Below are 22,896 nucleotides of genomic sequence, written 5' to 3' on the forward strand. Positions count from 1 at the left end.
TGATACTTATCTCCCTTTTTCTGCAGTTTGATTTGATTTTCAAGGCACTGTAAGTATTGGTCAGCAGTGACTTACTGTCTCACTCTTTTTTGTATCCTCTATTGCCATTAGAGCTGCTATACAGAAAGTAACATCAGATTCTCTGTAGCCTCTTAGCACAGGTTTTTATCTGGAAGTGATACTAATGTTATGTGTACTTACCCTTTTTGTTTCCTGCTTAATTCTTTTAAGCTGTGATTGCTGGATCTTGATCTGGATGCCTGTGTAACACTATTATAAAATTGAATTTGTACTTCTGTAGTTTCATTTGTGCTTTTCTTTAATATATAAAGAGTCAAACAAAAGAAACAGCAGATTTGGAACTTGCACTCTGTGAGAACATAAGCACAAATAAGCTGAAAAATGAAAGGTCTGTCTTGTTGCCTTCCATATTTGTTTGTCAGAATGCTAAAAGTTTGTCTGACAGTAGATGTTTCCTCTTCTTACAGCTTTATTTGTGTCTATTTCTGCTAATACACCTGTAAATACTTTTTGTTGTGGGTAGGGAGGGAGTCCTCCCCAAAACTTTGTGTTGGTCTAGAAAAATTGTAGTTTTAAGTCAGAGTCTGCTAATGCTACGTATTCTTAGTTATGTAAAGCTGCTTGAGTTTAGAAAATTCTCATTTCCAAAGGATATGAATGCATTAAAAAATGTGTAAATACTTGCAGCTGTGAATTAAACAGCTGTAAAAGAAACCTTGTGAAACCTCGTTTTGTTTTGAACAACTTGATCAGTGTCTGTAACTTAATGTATGTAATTAACTCCTTAGAGATTTTTATTTCATGGCACAATACACAGGTTTTTTTCTGTTGGAAACAAGAGGCTGAATTTCCCTGTTAGTCATATGGACCCCAGTTACGTAGGAGCAAGAGAACAAAGAATGATGGCTGCCTTCCACTGTTCTAAATCCTTATGCTGCTAAGATGTGAATTGATTTTTTGTGTACCTGGGTAGAAATGTAAGAGTTGACAGGACTGGGGGCTCAGGGGGCTAGAGGGAGTTTAATAGCCTTTTAAATGTAGGGAAATTTAGTAGAACTGATACTGAGTCAACATAGGGTGCTGAACTTGCAAAAGAACATGTTCCTGAAATGGCAACTTTGAGTGAACCAAATGTGCTTGCCTTTATCATGAGGGTTGTACAGCTTCCTTTGCTTTAATATGTTTCTGACATGTGCTGATTTTTTAAACATGATCTTAATGTACCATTTACTGTTCCAAATACATTCACACCAAACTGTTGGTAACATTCTGGGCCTTGCAAGCTTTCTCATTCCTGTTTGGTTTAAGGTGCTGCTATGCTTGTGTCCTGGTAGGATGGGCCTCCAGTAACCAGGCTGCCATTGAGAACAGGAACACTGTGAGGATTTGGCTGTTTAATGGTAGCAAACCAGTGTATGGTGCAATCATGCATCTTCTGTTTCTTTTGTTGTTGTTTTTTAAGAGTTGATGTGAATTTAAACATGTGCAAGAAGGACTTGCTGCTTAGAACAGGACTGAATTCTCTTGTTTCAAGTGCCATTGCTATGCAATGAACAGAACTCAGTGCTCAGCCCCGCAGTCAGGGTGAGGAGTGTTTGTGTTTGTGTGTGTGACTGCACTGGAAATGTCACCAGACAGCCTGAAGTGGTGGAAACGCCTCAAGGATCTGCTGGGTTAAATAACAGAAGTCCCTTTACCTGTGACCATTTTTCATATGCTGGCTTTACAGCACCTGCAACAACTAGCTGTGGAATATAATAGATGGCTTGTGGTGATGCCAGCTCTACATTTCACAACATCCAGTGCTTTACATGCTTCAAGCACCTGCATGCAGAGCTAGATTGACAGTACCTCTATCTACAGACATTTGCAAGTGCATCTCTGATAAAGCTAGGTATGAAATATGGCCATATCTCTACAGCTTAAAGACTTCAACACCTGATTACAATCTCATTTAAGTTTGTAATTATTTGCAATGAATGAGTAATAAATCTCATGTGGGTGAGTCTTTCCCAAAGTGTGTGTGAGTTAATCTCAGCAAGGCTGAGAAATGCCCTTAAAATACTTTTCTTTTCATTACTGGTGGGATTTTTTTTTTTTATTTAATAGACAAATCTAGTTTTCAAAGTATGTTCATGTTTAATTCTTGCTATTTAAGCCAGTAAACTTGCAGTGACCAGACAAAATCAAGCATTCATTTCTTAGACCTATTTTACAAGTGACAATCCCAAAGAAGGAATGTTGTCCTAGTAACTGTGAAACTTGTAATTACATTATTGCATGCAGAGAAAACCTTGTGCCAAAATACTGTTTCATATTTCCCTCTGTTGGAAACTGAAGTGTTACACAAAGCTACTAGTAAGTTATTCACAAGTATTGAAATGTTTTGTTCACAAATGAAGCACTTATTCAGTTCTGTAAATTATACATATTTTGGAATAAAGTTAACTTCAATCATTTTTTGCCTTCTGTTTTAATGGCCATGACCTCTCCCTGCCCAGGCCTGGGTGGGGGATCCAGTGCCTCTTGGTAAGTACCACCCATTGCTCCTGAACATCTTAGTTTAGTTTACAAAATCTCTACCAACTGAAAAGCTTTCAAAACATATCCTACAGTGTCAGTTCTTGATGTCTGGAGATGCAGAAAGGTTCTCTGTCTCACACCTCATCAGCTCAAAATGTAATCTTTGCCTTTTACCTGCAGTGGAATGGGAACTTCTGCAGTTTCAGCTCTGTGGCAGATGCCTCACCTCTACAACAGACTCTCAGGACAGGGCTCCTTTGCTTTCTTCCTCAACCTTACAATCCACCCCTCCTGTAGGGGTGATTTAAGATCTCTAGTAGAAATTCACCTGCAGTATGCTGGTTGGTGTTCAAGGTATTCTATTCTAACTCTTTATTATTTTACAATGTATTTTATTTAACTGAGAAAATATTTTTTGCCACTGTAAATATTAAAAAAAAAAAACAAACCCTAGAGTGGCTTGATTTGAGCATGTCTCATACTCTATCCTGTTTCTTCCTGCACAGCTCCCATGCTTAGTGATGATCCTACCATTTTCTGTTAGTTGGAGGATATAAAATGCTGATTTTTGGTGTTACCTGTAAGTCTTGCCTGTGTGATTCAGAGGAGGTGAATGAGCAGAAGCCTCGTGGCTGAAGGTTCATCTGCAGCTTCAATCAGCTGTTCCCTCAGCTGTAGTCATGGATGGAGCATTCCCTGATGGACAGCAGGAGGCTGCTGTGTTCAGCCCCATCACAGCTTGAGGTAAGCATTTGCAAACAGCAGCATTCAGGTATTTCCAGAGGAGAAGGGGAGATATTTCTAAATGGGAAGATGTCATAAATATCTAGAAACTAAATTCCTGTTTGGAGCATTTAAAATCATGGAACAGTCAGATATGTAAGATCCTTCTGGAGTAACAGCCCTATTCCATCATAGGGATGGTTCTGCTTTAGATTAGGTTGTTGTTTTAGGCTTTTCATCATTTAGAATGGATTTGACTTACAGGCAGAAGTCAGCTATTTTGACAGACTGCACCTCTGGAAACTTTCACAAATGGTAGACAGTCGAAAAGTCAGGAAGAACTAACTTTTGATTGAGAACAGATTGAGAAGAAAGTGGCTGTTCAGAGATAGGGAAGCCCCATGTATTTTGAAACTACTTTCTTGCCTGCTGTTGCTGAGAATTTTGCTGGCAGTGAAATTGTTCCTGACTGGTTTGGGTTTAGTTCCTGAATTTCTTTCACTTGAAGAGATTTCATGCTGGCAAGCTGATTGTTTTCCATCAGAACAATGCAGTCAGAGGCTGATTTTCTTTCTGGCTCCAGGATTTCACAGTGAACCTGTCCTTTGGATGTTTGCACCTAAAACAATAGGAGAAAAATGTTGATTTAACTTTCAGGTGTTCCATCATTGCATTTCCACATTGTTGTCAACAATTCACGTGTTTTGTTCTGGCACCTTGACTGGAGGAAGCACTTCTGGCTGATCCAGCCTGTAACTTTGTTTCCTTTCCTTGAACAGAAATGGTGTTGTTCTTCAGAGATTTAACACAAAAACAAGAAGCTGCTGTTTCCTCTGCTGGAAGAACCCAGTCTGTTCAAAGGCACATAACTTGATTAAGTTTATGATGGCTGAAGTTTTGTGTATTTGTTTCTTTGTTATTTGTTCTAGGTCCTTAATCAGCAGCTTTTCTGGCCTTCTGCCGTGGGTCTTGTAGAATAATCTGTGAGTGTAGTCTGTGTTCTTGGATGAGGTTGTAGTAAAACCTCTGTCTAATCTGACAGTTTCAAAAAACACAGCAAAACTCTTACCTGGTATGAAACACTGCAAAACATGGAAATAATGTTTATAGTTTTTCCTGCAACTTTTTTTTTTTCTTTTTATGTAGTCCTAAAAAACTGATTGTCTGCAATGGCTGCAATTTAAAATTAGTATAACAAACATCTTTGGCTTTACTTTCAATTGGTAACACATTAATTTTTCAGCTTTCTCACTGAAGCAGCATTATTTTCAGTTGTCTGAATGGAAGAAATTACAGTTTCTAGTTTCACAGCTATATATATATATAGATATCTTGCATTTTCTATTTGGTGGAAAATGCGACTGAAACAAGTATATATGAATTTCTTTATCTTGGGGCTATTTGTGAAGGATGCTTGTTTTGTAGAGGTTGCATTTTGTATCTAAATATGGAAAACAGATTAGAAAATATTTTACTATGGGGCAAAGGTACAAAGAAGGGAAGAAAATGGTCTGTTTTCTTCTAACTGTGGGGAAAAAAAGTATGCAACAAGGTTATTTTTGGTTCTATAAAGTCATGAACTCTAGTGCCACTGAGACCATTTGCAGTTGATAGAAAGCCCTATGGTTATTTTACAGCATGGCATGAAGACTGAGTCACAAGGACTTACCAGGAGATGGGATTTGGGGACATCCCTAAGTGCATTTTTTCAGATACTTGTGTGAAGAGTTGTGTTAAAAATTCTAGGACTAAAAGAGTCCCAAACCTGCTTGCTGTTACTTAATCCTTGTTAAGAAAATTCAATCCTTCTAAAAAGTGCAGAATTATTTCTATAAGAAAAATAAATGCTCTTTGTCATTTTCTCCAGAAATGTGATGTATATGTTAGGGTATTTTTTCTTTTTCACTGTCGTAACTGGCCTTTTTTGTTTTGCCCTCTTCAAAATTCTTAAGTCACTCCGGAGGCAACAGACAGTTAATGCTTAATCAATAAAATTTTGTGTGAGCATCACTATAAGGCAGATTCACAAGGTCATGAACATAGGTAAACTGTTAAAATTCTATTTTCTTGTTAATGCCATGTCTTCATTTGGATCCCAATATGTAAAAAAAAAAAAAAAAAAAAAAAACAAAAATCAAAACCAATACCCTAGAAACCAATACCCAAGCACTAAGCACCCTTTCCAAGTGTCACAGTGTTTAGCAGAACTTTCAGCCTGCTGGAATCAGCTCACTGATTTGACATCAAATATCCTTGATACAACTCTGAATCAAAGAATTTTCACTTAATAGATAAAGACTGCATAACCTGATTGGTAAAGATAGTATTTGACACAGAAATCAATACCATTGTTCTTTTATATACCTCAGGCACACTATCTAATTCTAATCTGGCACTTCTTCAGATGTGACTAAGATATTTTCTTGGGGAAATAAATAAAGTCTGAGTTAATCATCAGTGTGGGAAGGTATTTTTAAAGTAGAAGCATGCAGAACAACTGTATCACACAAGGCTTACAGACTGCCGGTGTAAATACCATTGTGACATTCATGTAGTCACATAAGATTATTAAATTTGGGGGTGATATTCTCATGCAACACCTACATAGTTCATCAGCTTCAGAGGAGCTGCACAAATGAGAGTAGCAGTTGACCTTTACAGTTCATGTACTGAGTCACAACTTCATCTCCAAAGCTGCTGTAACCGTAATGCACTTCGCCTTTACATCCATTTTATCTGCCTGCTAAATATAAACCTGTTCTGGAAAGTTAAAGTGCACATGTGACAGGGGCCACTTTGGATAAGCCCCAGCACTCAGACACTCTGCCCTATTAATGGTTCCATCCTGGTTCTGCCTAATGCTCCCAGCGCCGGTGTTTGCTTTCTCCTCGATTACCTGGGCTCACACAATCAATAAAAGCAGCAGAAGAAAGCTCCCCGTTCACTTGCTGCTACAGTTCTGTCTCTTTCTTTGCAAATCTTTTAACAAAACAGGACCAAACTTCTCTGTTCATTTAGCTGGAAATTGTCAAGCATCAGATGGATTTTAAATGCACTTTGGCATGGCAGAAATGTCAGGGGCACTCAGCTCACATAGGCAAACAAGGCTGTCTTTAAAAATTTTGACATCATCTGGAAGATGCAGGGAGAGGTCAACAAAATGTTATTAGGACAATGTTAATTAGGACAAACCTTTATCCTATGACTGTGCTATTTAAATCTGCAGAGGGAGAGGAATCTGGAGGAATGGAAACCATGTCTGAGCACCATTTCCTAAGGCTGTCAACACTAATTGCAATGTAAGACCTTCTGTTCTTCCTGCCCTATAACAGAGCAAACCTGCATAGCTCTAGAATTTACAGGATGCTGTCTCAGTTACTGCTGGCACCTTCAAAATTATCTTGTCATAAAAATACTACTTTCCAGCAAAGAGATAATAGGTATTTCTTTAAAGGGGGCAGCTAGGGCAGTACTAATTATTTCTGTATCAGCTTGGTTTTGACAGTATTATTTAGAAAAGAGTTGAAAAATGTCCTTACCATAGCACTGTAAAAGCAGAGACAGATAAGGCTTTGAAAATTCAGTGTTCAAAATGTTGTGAACTAAATTAAGATTGAGGGGGTGGTGGGTGGCTGCCTACTACTGCATACATTAAACCATAGTTTCTGTGTGTGGAACTGCTTACTTGCTTCTAAGGATTTCAGCATTTGCTGTGTACAAATATTTATAGTAGGCAAACCCAAAATTTCTTTTTAAATTTCCTTTTAGAAACGGTGCCTGATGCTTCCCATCTCTAGCTCAAACCACAGTTTCCACATCACAGAAGGATGCACAAAGCTGCAGGCTATTTGAGGGAATGTCTGCGTGTGTGTTTGTTAAATTTCAGTGCTCAAGACTTTCATTTACTGCATCTGTCTTAAAATTCATCAGAGGGGGCAGACCAGGCTGGTAATTAAGGACACCCTCAGAAGTGAAAGGCGTGGGTGAGAGTCCCCACAGCACACTTGGCAAGTGAGCAAGAGTGAAAAGAAAGCAGCAGCATCCTCAGATTCAGTGAGACTTGCTGGGAAGGTTTGGAATGGGGTAAGACAGTGAGAAATACCATTGTGAGAATTCTGGTGGTGTTTACACAGTGACAGTGCTTGAGACAAGGCTGCGGTGCCCCTGCATCTCATGTTGCCTTGACCTGGCCAAAAAACCAAAAAAGCTTATTGTGCTGGTTTGGGTTTTTTTCCCCTTCCTTTTCACTGTGATTTCTCGGGTTTTTGCTATTTTTTTTTTTTTGCTTACTACTTTGTAGGAATCTTTATTTTCAACTCAGTTACATGAACTACCTGACCTGCAATCACCAGAGGAGAAGGGAGGGAGTTGGGGTTTTTGGTTCCATGAAATACCATGGTTGTGGAAGGAAGAGGAGACCTGAGAAACCCAAAAAGCAATAGTATTACACAAGTTTATGATAAGAAGAAGTTGGGCAACTTACATTACCAGAAGAGGGGAAGTGAAATTTTTCAAAGGTACCCCAATTGTGTAAAGTACAGCAGAAGCTAATTTACTCTGAAGTTGTGCTCCCAGGAATACCACAAAAACATCCAGACCTGACTGAATGTGTAATTTGGTTTAAACCAATTTAGCTTGTTTGAGCTGATAGTTTCACAGTGGTTTAAAAATGCAAAGACTTTGCATATTGATGTAAAAAATAAAGTTCTCTACTTGATTTTAAGTGAAATGAACATCAGCAAAACCAAGTGTCAGTTCATTAGAAAATGTTTATTATGACAGAGAGAAATTACGGAAAAATTAATTCAAAAGGATGTAGCCTTAAAACCTGTTTGACAATTATTTGAGTCTGGTTTTGTTCCCATATTAACATGAGTAGACAAAAACCACACCACCCAGGAAAGAGACCCAATAATATCTTTCCCATGGTGTGCATTAAAGGACAAGTGAGACAATTTAAAGATTCTGGGCTAACGAATTCAGATGTACTTATTTATGTTGTTACTATTTGATTTTTCAAGACCTCTAATCAGGCTGCAAATGTGAAACAGTGGCACAATGAAACATAATAGTGTCAAATTTAATACGGATGGGCATAATTTTCTCTATTTATGAATCATCTGTCATTAAAAAGATTTGGAAGCCAGCAGCAATAATCTAGGAATTATTTTCATACTTATTAGTAAAGGAATTAAAGCTGATTGTGCTAATATGAGGCAGTGGGTAACTTCTCCCTGTATTCTGGTGGCTTTTCTTTTTTTCTACTCTTAGTCCTTATCAGGTTTACTTGTCCTATTCTTAATCTTATCAGCCGCATTTCCACTGCCTAGACTGTCAAAGGGACACCAAGTGCTGAAGATAAAATGCTGGAGGTGTAAAAAGCTCCTGCTCAGAAGCTAAATCAGAATCACATGTCAACACAGTTCAGGCTCAGGCTCTGGCAGGATGGTAGGATCATTGTTTTTAATGCCATTTACTAATTAAAAATGAGTCCCAGATTACGGAAAGTCTGGAATGAAGCGGCTTACTAAAGTGGTGGTTTAGCTTCTTGAACCGGCTACATCAGAGTCTGTCATTAAAATGTAATTTATTTGAATATTGCTCAGCAGTTTCCAGACGCTCTTCTGAGGAGAGGCGGCGCGGTTCGCGTTTCACAAAATCAACCCCACGTGTTTCGGCCGGAGCTCATTGTACCCCGATGGACACGCGTGGCAGGACTGCGGCAGGTGTATTTTATTCGGCAGATGTACTGTAAAGGCATTACAGCAGATCAGCTGGATTTCTTCCTTTAAATGTACACTGTGAGATCCAACTCGCAAGCCAGCTGTTTCTTATCGGCCCGTGTAATCCACCCAAGCCCGGCTTTGTCTCTTCCTCTCGCAGCTATTTCTGTAACGGGATCGGACGAGCGAGTGCACCGCTATGAATTTTAATGCTTCCACTGGGGAATCCCTGCCGCCTCCTCTTTTTGGATGAGATCCTCGAGGAAAGACCCAGAACAGAGCGAGGAGAGGAGGCGGAGGAGGAGGAGGAGGAGAGGGACGGCGTAGCCGCGGTACCGGGGAGAGCGGGAAGGGGGAGCCGCGGGGCGCACTCGGGGACCGTGGCACGGCGACAGCGAGGCGGGCACCGGGGCGGGTGGGAGCCATGGGGAAGGAAGGATGGCTCGGGGCGTGTGGCGCTGCCTGACCGCGGCACGTCACCAGCGGCAGCGGCCGGAGCGCCGCGGTCCCGCCGCCGCCCCCGCACACATGCTCCCGCCGGCATCCCCCGGGGCCGGCCGTGACCTGGACAGCGCCGAGGGCATCCCGCTGGTTCCGGGCGACAGACAGAGCCCGCGGACCGGGCGCTAAAGCCGCCCCGCCATCCGCACGCCGCGGTCCGAGAGGAGGAGCCCCGAGTGCCGCGCCAGCCGCCGGCACCGCCGCCGCTCCCGCCGGCACCCCATGGATAAGGCGGGCTCGCTGCACAGCTCGGTGCCCGGGCCGCCGCCCCGGCTCTACCTGCCGCGCAACTTCAGCTGCAGCGCCTGCCTCTATGGCAGCCTGGCCGAGCAGTGCAGGGCGGGCTGCAGCCCCGACGGCGACGCCGCGCCCACGCCCGTGGTGCGGGAAGCGGCGGGCGAGAAGCCGCCGCCGACCCGCGGCCGGGAGCCCACGCTACCCGCCGTGCCCCCCAGCCCCACGCAGCGCCGCCGCGCCAAGTCGCTGCCCACGCCCGGCGACCGCAGCCTGCGCCCCGCGCTGCAGCAGAGCCCGTCGCGCCGCAAGACCGTGCGGTTCGCCGACTCGCTGGGGCTGGAGCTCACCTCCGTGCACCTCTTCTGCGAGGCCGACCTGCCGCGGGTGCCGCTGCCCGCGCCGCCGACGCCGCGCCCCGCCGACCTCCTCAAGACCAGGAAGCCGCCGGCGCTGGGCGACCTGGAGCCGGTGCTGTTCGGGCCGCCGCCGCCGCTGCTGGAGCCGCTGTTCCCGCCGCAGCCCGGCGCCAGCCCCGGCTTCGCGGAGCGGGTGCGGCAGCACAAGGTGAGGCTGGAGTGGGTGCGGGCAGAGCCGGCGGGGCTGCGCGGGGCCGTGCGCGTCCTCAACCTCGCTTACGAGAAGGTGGTGTCGGTGCGCTACACGCTCAATGGCTGGGCCAGCTGCGCCGAGGCTGCCGCCACGTACCAGCCGCCCGCGCCGACCGACGGCATCAGCGACCGCTTCGCCTTCCTGCTGCCCCTGGGCGCCGCCACCGCCGCCGCCGAGACCACGCTGGAGTTCGCCGTCCGCTACCGCGTCGCCGGCGCCGAGTACTGGGACAACAACGAGGGCAAGAACTACCGGCTGCGGGGCCGGCAGCGCGTCCCGCCCGCCCCAGGGCCCCCGCAGGACCCCGACAGCTCTGCCTGGATCCACTTCATCTGAAACGGGGAGCGCGGAGCCCGCGCAGGGCCGGGGGAGCCCACCCGAGTTGTGTTTACAGAGGGGGAATTTGTGTTTGCTGCGTTCTAGCGGGGCCGGGGGGAACCCTGGCTCGCTTCCCTGGCGCTCACGGGCTGTGGGCAGGGAGGCCGGGCGCGGGTTCCCCCTCAGCGTCCCCAGCACTGTGGCTTCACCAAAGCGGCCGCTGCCGGCCGGGCTCCGGTGACAGGGCCGGGAATGTGCGGGATTCGCCGGTCAGGACCGGGATCCGTAGGTGAGTGCACATCCTCCCGGCCCCCCGGAGGCCAGGCTGAGCTGCTGTCACCTCGGCAGGTTACACGGAAGGCGCTGCCACAGGGCATCCTCCGTGTTTGCCTAATCCTGCTCAGGCAAAGCTCGGATCCGCCCTCAGCGCCTCGCTGACCCGCGCCTGTTAATTGTCCCGCGGGGTCAAGGGCCTGACAGCGCAGGCTGAGGGGCAGATTAGGTCTGAACCCCAAACCACTAAAGTATGGATGCCCCAAGGCGTAGCTCTGTTTCATTAAACAGTGAAAGTATTCGATTTAAAGCAAAGATTTTAATTTTTTTTAAATTTTTGAACCCTGTTTTCAGGTATTTAATCATACTTAGAAAGCAAAAAAATAGCGTCACATCCTATTTGAAACGCAACTCACTGAGAGGTTTTTAAAAGAAAGTGGTTTTGGTTTAGAATTCATGTGGTAGGTTGATGGAAAGTTGGTCAGGATCTGGTGTTTGTTTCAGTAGGATTGGTCCCACAGAGCTGCTTGTGTTCAGGGCAGCAGGAGAGTTGTGGAATTGCACCAAAAGAGCGAGAGACGACAAGAGTTGAATCCGTAATTCCAGTCTGCATCATGAGCAACACCTTCATTTTTCTTCTTTTGACAGTTTAATTAAACAGTATCAGTGCAAGAGCCTGCTTTCTGAATTTCCTGCTCCAAATTCTTCATCAGTAAGTGATGGATTTTACAAAACTGGTGAGGTTTAATCAGAGAAATCAAAGAAAGTTCTACCTTGGCATATAAAAGTATATCAATCAAATTTACACAGCATACTGACTTCTGCCTTCAAAGGTATATTTTAAACTATATCAGCACTAAACAAAGCATTTTTCTTTTTAAACATGCTTTTTCAGGAGTTCAGCTGAAAACAGGTTGTGCTGGTGCCAAATCTGGGTGCTAATTTTCCAGGATTGAGGCATGAATGTGTTTGCTGGAGAGGGGCCTCTGCAAATATAACTAATGAGAGTGGTAAAACCATGTCAGTGTGATTTTCTGGTTGTGAAGGGCTGTAAGATCAGGCATTTAGGTTTGAATTTTCTGTAGGTTTCAGGAGGAAATGCAATTTTTTAAACTGCATTTTGGTGTTTCTTGAAAGGGTTAAATGTCCCAAGCAGCTTGAGTAATGTCTGGAGTAATGAGTTCTCACAGAACCTTTTGACTCTGGTGAGAACTGGGAGCAGTTTTGTCTCCTGAGGGTTGGATTCAGTCAGAATAATTAAACTCATAAATTCTGGGGGAAAAAGAGGTGTGGAAACTCAATGGGAAAAGAACATTTAATTTCATTTCTGTAGATTACTGGTTCTGATTTAATGGAAGTAACAGCAAGACTGCTTTCTGTAGTATTGGTAGCTTGGTTTTAATTTCCCAGTCAGTGTTCTAATCCCTGTGCTTTTAATGAAACTAAACAGAAATACACTGTCAGCATCTACTGAGTATTTCACATTTTAGTATATTAAGGTCCCCATCTTGTAATCCTGTAAGTTAGTAGAACACATTTATAAAGCTAGAATTGCACAAATAGGATCTTAAAAATGTTCATGATTAAAACATACTAAGTGGTGTATTTGATAAAGCAAGCCCAAGTGTCTTTTAGTTGAACTTTTCTAAGAGCCTTAATACTGGAGAGAAGGAAAAGGACTTGTCTCCATTTGAAAGCACTTTGAAATCTGGTAGAAATATAGCAAACCATCATTTATTTATGTGTTGTAGCTTTCCAAAGCTTGGCCTTTTTAACTGACAGAGTGAACCAACAGCAGCTGTGTGGACGAATGAAAATGCTTGGAGAAAAAAGTTTCTAATGCATTTTAGATCGACTGATGCTGCAACTTTGCTTTTGAAGTTTTAGCAGGATTTTCTGTTTGTTGTTTCAATGGCTTTAAAAAACACGGACAGCTCTAAAAACTGTTTTTAATACTGAGCAATTATAGAACTCCAAAATTATTTCCCAGTGATTGGCAGTTTTCATTGGAGTTTGATTTATGCGGTTTTCATTGTCATTTGATTTATGCAGCATATGTAGGTGACTAAAAATTCTCTAAAAATTCTCTAAAAAAGTTTCTAAATCTCCTTCCAGCACCTGTGGCTTAAACACTTTCAACCTGGATTACCTAAGTGGATGTACCTGCATCAAGTGCACAGGGAGGTTGTTGTATTTCACTTTATTTTTGATCATGACTTAAGTGAATTTACTGTTGTTCTTGATTGGAATTTTGCAGGCAGAATGGGGCTACAGCTTTATAATACTGTTCAGATATTATTGTTTTATTTATGGCCACCTTTGCCAAACACAAATCTGAATATTCAACCTTTTGAAGCATACCAGGAGAGTGTTTTGCAAAACAGTCTCTTGAGCTTTCAAGCAGTTAATCCTGACCTTAACCTAAATTTTGTGAGTAACTTTATCAGAGATTATTGATGAGACACATGCAAGTCCAGTAAAAGACTTGATCTTGTAGGAGGTTCAGAGACAGCTCCATGGTAATGCCTGGGAAGGGAAGGCTGCACCAGCTTTGGCCAGAAATGCCATTGGTGAAGGCTGTGGAAGGAGGCTGAGGTGTTTTCATAGAAATTATAGTTGCCTATGCCAAAACTGCACTACTTCAATTACATATTTTCACTTCTGTCACATGAATTTATTTCTGAGAAAGGTTTATTCACATTTTCAAATGTGTGTTCAGTTCAGAGTATTCTTCCACTGGCAGCATTCATGTAGTTTTCAATCCATTAGGTTTCAATCTGAGCCCATCTCTTCCATCTAATACTTGCTAGAAGTACTGTGATAAGTGGAGATGAAATAGAAATGTCAAATGATATTTATATCATACATAAACAATGACTTTGAGGAGAAAAACCTGTGTTGAAAGGGGGTCATTTTCAAGTTGGCAGGACACCAACTATTTTATTGGGAGCTTGAGCAAAACATCATTTCAAACTTGTATTTCTAAAGAATATTATTCAAGAAAAAACTTTCACAAGCAAAGTTAAATATTTGAAAATTTTCAAACCAATCTGCTTCTAGAAAAAAATGGTTTTATATGCATGAATGAGGCTGATGCCACCTCCCTTTGCAAGTGATACCAGGATGGTTTAGGCAAGGCAAAAATCCTTTGGTTGTGTACTTCCCTTGTAAGTGAATAATTCATTGCTCGTGTCTCTGCAGGTGTAAAAACGTGTCTGTCATTTATGGTGCAAAGCTGTATCTTTATGAAATGTGCCATGCTGTTTTATGGGCACTCTAATGCTCATTTATCCAGAGCTGGGTTGTCCTGTGTGTCTGACAGACATGGATGGTTGCTGCTTCAACTGGAACTGGTGAGGGTTTTGCATGTGACTCTATGCCTTCTGTGGCAATATTTTGGAGATTTACCCTAATTATTAGAAATCCTAAAACAAATGAGAACTATTAAGTGATCATAAATGGAATTTCAGCTAGCTAAACATATTATTTATTAGCATAAAATGAGTAAATGAAGGTGTTGCACTTACTTTCACTAAATGTACATAATTTCAGGTAAATTAATTTCTTTCTCCTTTTACCATTTGCAAGTATGTGAATGTGTGTGCCTCAGTATCTCAGTAAACAACAGAGTAAGTGCACACTCAGTTGTTTCAGCAGATGTGAGGGGCAAATATATCACTTGAATGAACAAATGTCTGTTCATGCATGAGCATCATCCCTTTACAGATATGTGAAATGTATTTCCATAATGCCAACAGGCAAGCAGCTGCTAATTTTAATGTAAAGTAACCTGCAGAAATACTCAGAATCTGATTTTTTGAACATATCTTATATTCAAATTTTTATGTGCCTTTCAGCATTTCCTAGAAATAAAGCTCATGTGTTCCTTAGCTCTCCACCACAAATCCAATAATGAACTTGTCATTAAAATGAAATTTTTACAAAAATACAATAATCCTAATTCCTGACACATTTTTAGCTGTGCCAGAAATCTGTATCTATAGCAGCCAGAAGGATTTGGTAATATTTTCCCATATTACAGTGAAAGATTTGTCAGTCAGAAATATGTCTTCCTGGTACACCTCTACATTTATGTAGTTAAGTAAAAAAAGAAACCAATTATGACTACAGTTAATATAACAGAGTATATTTGTTGTATATATTCACTTCTTGCACAAATATTCTAAATATATATTCTCTCTGAAGCCAGAAATTCTAGTTTTCTACAAAATCCGTTCATGGAGATCTGGCCTTTTCAACTTTTACTGTTACTTATCTGATGCTGCATAATGCATATTGTTAAAATTTTTTATGGGTTTAATCTGTCTACAGGATTTATATCATGAAACAGAAGTGCTCAGTGCAAGGAATACCTGAAGTGAATTACTTTTACCTTCCAACTGTCCTGCAGGGCTTTTTGGCAAATCCCCAGCAATTCTGTTTCCTGTACATACTCCATGCTTGGAGTAAATGGAAGGATTATTAATGGAGTGGAAATATTTTTGAGCACTAAAATGAAGGATTTTCCTAACAAATAGTTCAAGGCAAGAAGTAAATATAGTCAATATTGCTGTAAAACAAAGCCCACTGGCCTTATGAAGAGCTGATCAGGATTTTGTTTAAATGGAAGACAGTGGTGTATTTCAAAATTAAATATGTTCAGGGAAATGCACCTGTTTCTGTGAAGGTTTCTCAGGTTCAGCTGATAGAATTGCCCTAAAATAAAGAAGTGATAAGAGTATTTCCTTACATTTGTGGATGGGCTTGAATGTAGGTCTTCCATGAGCAAAGTGGACACTGAGCCATAAAACCATTGGCTATTGCTTGGAGGTTTTCTTAATCCAATTTACAAATACTGTTTTAAAATCCTCACAGAAAGGATTTTTGACCCTGGGTTTCCCCATCTCATGTGAATATCCTCTTCATCAATCACTCTGGCTTTTGACTGAGGCCTCTGTTGTTGAGGAAAGATTTGATTTTATTTTTGTGCTACATAGGAAGATTATTTTACATTAGATTTTTGGAAGGGAAGGCAGGGAATTTTTTTTCCTTGCAATTTTCACTTATAGATATTAAACAATAGCATGATGTATAAAAATTGCTTGAAATTACATATGCACTAGTGATTCCAAAGATATAGCTAAGGCTAATGTCAAGTGTGAGATGTGCTTTTTAAAAAACATATGTGCTTTGATCTAGAAAGGCAGGGAGAAAGTCCTAGACTGCAGTGCAAGCTATTAATGCCAGGGATTTCTTTCTATGCAATTCTATGGTGCACCTGTTTTTATAGGGATTAACTTGATTGGTGTAGTTCATGTATCAGTGTGTTATGTGTAGAATACTCTGGTTAAAGTGTCATTAAGGAAACTGTGTGTCTTAAATGGTGTTACAACTTTAGGCTCTTTTTTGTCTCACCTGACTTCACTAAATCATAAGAAACTCCTCTGAATAACAATAACCAGACAATATTTCATAACATTGCATAATCAAGTCTCACACATTACACTTATCACCTTCTAGGACAAAAGTTGTGTTACTGTTGTGAGTTTTAAATTTTTTTGTATTTCTGGATCTTAAAAAGCCAAACTGTGCTACACTTTTAAACACAAAGAGCTAAGAAGTGTGTTTGGAAAGCTGATCAACAGTAGTCAAACTAAAATTGGCTGGGATTACTGCTGTGTCAAGTTTCTGAACTGTGGTATAAAAAATGTTTGTGACCCTCCTGTGCCCCCTCCATGGAGGGGCACCCTGGGTGCACAACCTGCCAGGCACAACCCCAGGCTGCACTGCAGGAAAATTGCTGTGGCACAATTGCTGTTCTTGGAGAGGTTTGAACAAACCCAGCTCCTCCCTTGTAGCACTACACAAACAGAGGTTCTGTCTGTTGGAGAGAGTGTTCTTCTTCAACATGCAGGTTTTTATTGCTGTTTCTTTGATTTACTGTGATTTCATTCTGAGAAAAATATTGTTACTTAACTCTGTACTTGACTAGTAAATTACTTTTAGCTGTAGTGTCTTCTGCAATGTTTATATTTCACCAAATAATCTTTGTTTCTAATGTTTGTAAAAGTTAATGTAATATCACCAAAAGTCAAAAATCAACATTTTCTAATAATGCCTTGTAATTTACCTAGCCTTACAGTATTTCAGAAAATTTTCCACCAAAACTGCATCTAGTCACTGCTTGTCACCATTATGAAAAAGAGACATTTATAAACCTGTAGCTTCTAGCTGCCATTAAAGAATAATGAGACAAATCATGAGCATGTGGTGACTATAAACTCTTTTTTTTTTTTTTTTTTAATTAAACCTACAAAAGATGATGACTATTTTGTTGAGGATCTGAAGCAATGATGTTCCAAAAGCTCTACAGTGCATGTTGGGATGTACCTGCAAATCTGATATTTGGGGCATTTCCCAGCCAGCCTGTCCTGGGGATGTTGTTCTCTCTGGAGGCTGCAGGAGGAGTTCTGGTGAGGGGATGGGAGTGGATGTAAATGTACATGGCTGTTTTTATTGTCTTGTTTCAATAGCACCATTTCAGCCCCATTTCAGCTCTCTGGGGTTGGGGAAGGGCTGCCTGAACTGCAGAGCTGAGGCTGTCCCTGTATCAGCAAAACGATCCCAAGCATCCTTCCAAATATTCTAGCTCTGTTCATTGCCTACTTTACAATATTTATTTCTTGAATTGTTACAATGTGCTGCTGTTCAATCTTTTAGTGTATTCAGCATCTTCTCTTGCAATGCCAAGAACAGTTTTCAGCTTTTCTTTAAATAACAATTTTTAAGCCTTTTTTATAATACAGATAAAAGCCCAATAGCCACAAGGAGAAAAAATGTTCTGTGTTTGTTCTCATGTAATTGGTACAACTTATTTTTCTATCCTCTTTCAGAAACATCTGCCTAGCTGTCTCATTAATAATAATTATTTTTTGTGCATGCATTTCTTTGGAAGGGTGCAGTAATTAATATTAGCCCTAGATTTTTCTTTTTTTTTCTCCAGAGGGAATTTTTCATGATTTAACCTCCATCTAATCTTTCTGTTCAAGTAAAAAAGAACTCTTAGCCCACGTAAATTACAGAATCCAGAACTATTTTCTTAGCATCCCATTACATAAATATTAGACTGCATTAGTTAGAATCACAGAGTGTAATTTAGATTTCTTTTTGGTAAGGAATATGCTTTGAATTTTAAACTGCTGTTATACTTGAATGGTCCTGAAGTAATGAGATTACAGTTCTGAGTGAAGATTATAATGAAGTTTAATGTAGTTTTACATTGTCCTTGGATTAATTTTTCTTTAGTTCACCATTCCATGGGACAGTATATGACTGTGGTAATTCATCTGATGATTAATCAGAATTACATGTTGTAGATAGTCTTATTAATAACAGGAGTTAAAATTAGTGAAGTATTCAGACAGTTGTACTACTACTAATGACAATAATAATAATCATTGTGGATGAGGGTGATGCACTGCAGGAAAAAGGAGCTGTGCAAGGGTGATCTTACACCACTTTTATCACTGGCTTTGCCTTACCAGTTGTGGCACAAGTGAGGACTTCTCAGAACAGCCAGGAGTTGCCAAGAACACTCAATTCTGTCATTTCCTCTTGATCCAGACCCACCCAGTAAAGAAGGGAGGCAGGTGATGGCAGAAAGCAGAAGTTTGTGTCCTGAGAAGTGCAGACTCATCCTCCTGTGCTGTGGATTGACTTTCACAGGCAGAGAACGGTCCAAGTGCTGTACCTGCATTTAAATGCTCCTTACACAAAATACATTCAATAGCATAAATAATTAACCACTATAAACAAATGACAAATAAAACAGCCTAATAGCAAAGGATGTAGGATACTTGTACTGCATTAAAATAGATCAGGTCTGAGGTGACTGGATTGTGCTTTGTCAGGAGGAGAGAGACATCAATATTGTGGGCAAACTGAGCAATCCACATACCACAGAGTCAATTCTCCTGCCAGGGACTGTTCTTAGACTGTCTCAAGCAGTGTGGGGAGAGAGGAGAAAATTACATCAAGGGCACTCCTAAGCTGCTCTCAGAATTGGTCTGTGCCAGCTGCAGCATTTCTTGGTGGTAATTTGAAATGGTTGGACGTTGCTCGAGAGTTTTAATGTTGCCTCACAGGCATGAGGTCCCATTCCCTGGAAATAGAATCCCCAGGGATGCTGCTTTCCATCACTTCAGTCACATAACAATGGGAACAATGAAAGGAGGTTTAAGTTAATTTCTTTGTTACGTGCAGTGCTGTGAGAAATGCGTTTGTGTGTTTTAAACATTTCCAATGGTGTCCTCATCTTTTTGCTGCTCTCGCAGTTGCCCTGGGGGAGTTCGCGGTCCCTGAGCTGCGCTGAGCCGGCAGCCCCGGGAGCTCCTGCCCGGCTCCAAGGCTCCAGGTGCCACCGTGTGGTGAATTGGGCAATAATTCCTGTTTTTAATTGCAGTCCTTTCAGCCAGAGCACCGTTTGCGACCTGAAGCATTTTTTCCACAGGTAACCTGTGTTTATTAAATAATTCTGCGATATTCTCAGGTTTTCTTTCTCTCCTCCAGAATATTTAGTGCAGGTGGTGCAGTTCCCTTTGCTCTTTGCTGTGTGAGCTCCCCACACCACAGCAGAAAAGCCTCGAGTGCCCAGAGGTTGATTGATTGCTGCAGTTCAGTTTATCCACTCAGATGGATGTCGTGTCCTTTCTGTGTCAGTTTGGCAGATTAAAACTCAGTGATGGGAACCATTTCTATGGGGAGATTTTGGATTCCCGCCCTATCAGTGTGAAGGAAAAGGAAAGAGGATCCTCAGCCACAGGCCATCACTGGTCTGCAGACACCAGTGCATTGGATACTGAGATTTGCTGCACTTCTAATCAGAGCTGCTTAACAGATTGTCTCACTGCTAACTCAGTGACAGTGAAAATGACATTGCCCTTCTTTTATGCTCATCAAAGCACTGCCAAGTATTTTAGTCTTTTAGTTCTTTTTGTTTTAAACACTGATTATTTTTTTCTCTCTCTAGTAAGAAGTAACAAATACATGATTTCTATCCATACACATTACAAGCCCAAGAGTCACAGAGAAATGCAGCACCCCATTGGCTGAAAACCAGACAAAATGTAAGGTATTCAAGCTTTTGGGGACTGATGTCGATAAAAATCTTGGAAAATAAAATATGGACTGCAAAACTTAGTTCCAAGTTTAGCTTCTATTAGTCAGATAGATAATTGGGGAGGTAAAGGGGTTGGTACTTGTGGAACAGTGAGGAAGTGTTGGCACAAAGAAAGGTGATGATATAATTAACCCCCAGGAGATACAGAGATGTAATTATTGGTTGTGGAATTATAACTTGCTGTAAAGCAAATCTCTCTATATTGAATCCATAATGTATATAAATTATCCTGTAATTGTAATTGTTAAGTTCTTAAGAGGTCACAGATGAAGTGCTTATTTTTGTAAGAAATCACCTCCTTAATTACTTTTCTGTAGGAGCACACACTGGTGAACAAGTTTGACATTTTTCCCAATAATTTCTGCAAAAACATTTAAAATTGTGTCATAGACCAAAGGTAATGCACATTCACTCCATCTTTTTATGTTGATAAACACATTTATTGTGGATTCATGTCAGCAAGTGCTGCATTCATGCTCCTGCAGTCTGCCTGAGGCTTCCTGCTGCTGCTGGACTTACTGAAGCCATGAACTGCTTGGAGCTCTGCTTGGGCAGCAGACATCAAACAAGGAACAAAACATTGTTTTGGCAGCATAATTCAGGCAGCTGAGTGAACTGTACAAAGATATAAAAATATTTGGTCCAATAGACATAATTTGTCCTAAACCATAGAACACCACAGCTCTTGGCATAAACCACATGAAAAAAAAAATCAACTAAGTATTATTGTTCCCATTTTAAGAGGAATAAGTCACTTTAAAGTTGGATAAAATTTTTAAAGAATTAGGGATAGAGATGTTCTTGATCCTCCTCTTTAAGCAACAGAACATCACTTTTCCACCTGTATACCATGAAAGAGAGGTTGAATTGTTTCAGGTACTTTTCTCAGACAGTTGTCATTTATCCAGACTGATGTATGTAAGCTGCTAATACAGTTTAAATGGGCAGAGTTTGAGAACAGACCAGGTTTGCCAGCTTTTATTGTTCCCCAGGTTCCCTAGGTCATGACAGAAATTACTATTTTTCAATCAAAATAAAAGAATACAAACATTTTAAGGGAAAATGGTATAAAAATGCACTAAAGTACTCTGGACTAACCTCTTTCAGGAGACCCACAAGGGTCACATGTTACATGGAAAATAATGAAGGGCCTGTTACTCTCTAGCCAAGTGGGATAAAAGCTGATGAAAGAAACAGTATCAAATAGAAACATTTTCCTGCATTCCTACCTCCATTTGCCCACACTTTGTACTTGAAACAAACTTTCTCTTTCCCTTCCGAAGTGCATGGAGGTAAAAGACAAACTGAGGCTGGGAGTTTGTAAGAGGCCAGGACCAAGCTCCCAGCTCTCTGAGCCCTGATGTTGTCACAATAAATACTGCATGGAACTGTGAATAATGGATAAGGACTGAGAGTTTTTAAAACATTACACTCGGTTTACAAGAGCCTTCTGTTTATCAGCCACTGCCAAGTTAGAGCTCCAGTGGAACAGTCAAACTCCCTCTTTCCTCTTACTCATTTTGCAGTTTAACTCCTGTGGAGAAGATGAAACCATCTTAAATACACAGTGGATTCTCTCTTGGCAGGGCTTTGATGTGTGACTTGTGCAGCAAAGGTTTGCTCCTAGGATTTAAACCCAAAAACCACCAGAGCAATTACTTTGACATCCTTTCAGATCATAAAATAAACCCTCTTTTTTATACATTAGAAAGGTTTCTATATTACCAGCAGTGTATTTATGCACTTTAGAAGGTCAGTGATTCACATCCCTTCAGAAAGAAGGAACTTTCAAAGCAATATGAATTTTGCTTTAGTCATCTCACAGGAATTAACATTCCCCTGCTTCCTCTTACATTGACCTAAATTGTTGGGGTTTGTTCCCTTTTTGTGCTTAGCTGCTAACAACCATTTATAATTGTGGGGAAAAGTTTAAGACCAAAACTCTGCTGTACTACTGTGTTTTCCTAAAGTGCAGGTGTGTACAACTCCATCTTACCATCAGATGTCACATCAACTTTGAGTTGACATTTGTGGATTCATTAAATATTAATTCTAATGGAATCAGCTGCTTTAGTTCACTGGTTTGCAACAGGTAAGTTTTGGGTTCAGTCCTGTGGAGTCATTAGAGCAGTTTGGTACTTGATTTTAAATACAGACACACACAGACACAGGATATGTCAGACTATTGCTGATCACACAACTTCCACAAGTACCTGCTCTGCTGAAATCACCACAACTGCCAGGCAAAAGATGTAAAATTAATTCCTTAATTACTTGTGACTTGGGTAGTTCTTACTAGACAAAAATACAGCCCAAATAACCCACTGTAGAACCTTAATAAACAATCACTGCAGGAGCTTTGCACACTAAGAAAGCACTGAAAGGGGAAGGCAGGGCCCCCATCCCTCCTGCCTCACAGGCAGCACTATCTGATTACACAATTAAAAAAAAAAAAAAAAAGGAAAGCAGAGGATTAATAAATTACATAAAGAAATAAAAATCACACAGAGAGGTAGTTGATATGGCTTCTCCTTTTCTGGTATCATCTCTGTAATCCTAAGAAAGAAGAACATGAGTAGGTTAGGAAGACTCTGCTTTTCAGTGGTTTGGGAGCAATAGGAAAGTATTTCAGGGAAAACTATAGGCCAGGTCATGAAAACAGTCATGTGCCTATGACAAAATTAACATGTTAAGGCTGCTGTTACTAAATTTGATGTCAAATGAATCTATGGAACTATATATATGGAACTATATATTTCAGCAAGTGAATTTTGTTTCCCAAAATATTAT

General features: G+C 41.1%; 1 protein-coding gene across 1 annotated transcript; it reads left to right on the forward strand.

Moving 5' to 3' along the window:
- The first annotated feature begins 9,713 nt into the window (after nucleotides 1-9,713).
- On the forward strand, nucleotides 9,714-10,673 carry LOC131563662 (protein phosphatase 1 regulatory subunit 3E-like). The gene has a single exon (XM_058813776.1). It carries the CDS (start codon nucleotides 9,714-9,716, stop codon nucleotides 10,671-10,673), a length of 960 nt encoding a protein of 319 aa, XP_058669759.1.
- The last annotated feature ends 12,223 nt before the right edge of the window (nucleotides 10,674-22,896 follow it).

This window comes from Ammospiza caudacuta, chromosome 13 (assembly GCF_027887145.1).
Source record: "Ammospiza caudacuta isolate bAmmCau1 chromosome 13, bAmmCau1.pri, whole genome shotgun sequence".
In the NCBI taxonomy this organism is placed as follows: Eukaryota; Metazoa; Chordata; class Aves; order Passeriformes; family Passerellidae; genus Ammospiza; species Ammospiza caudacuta.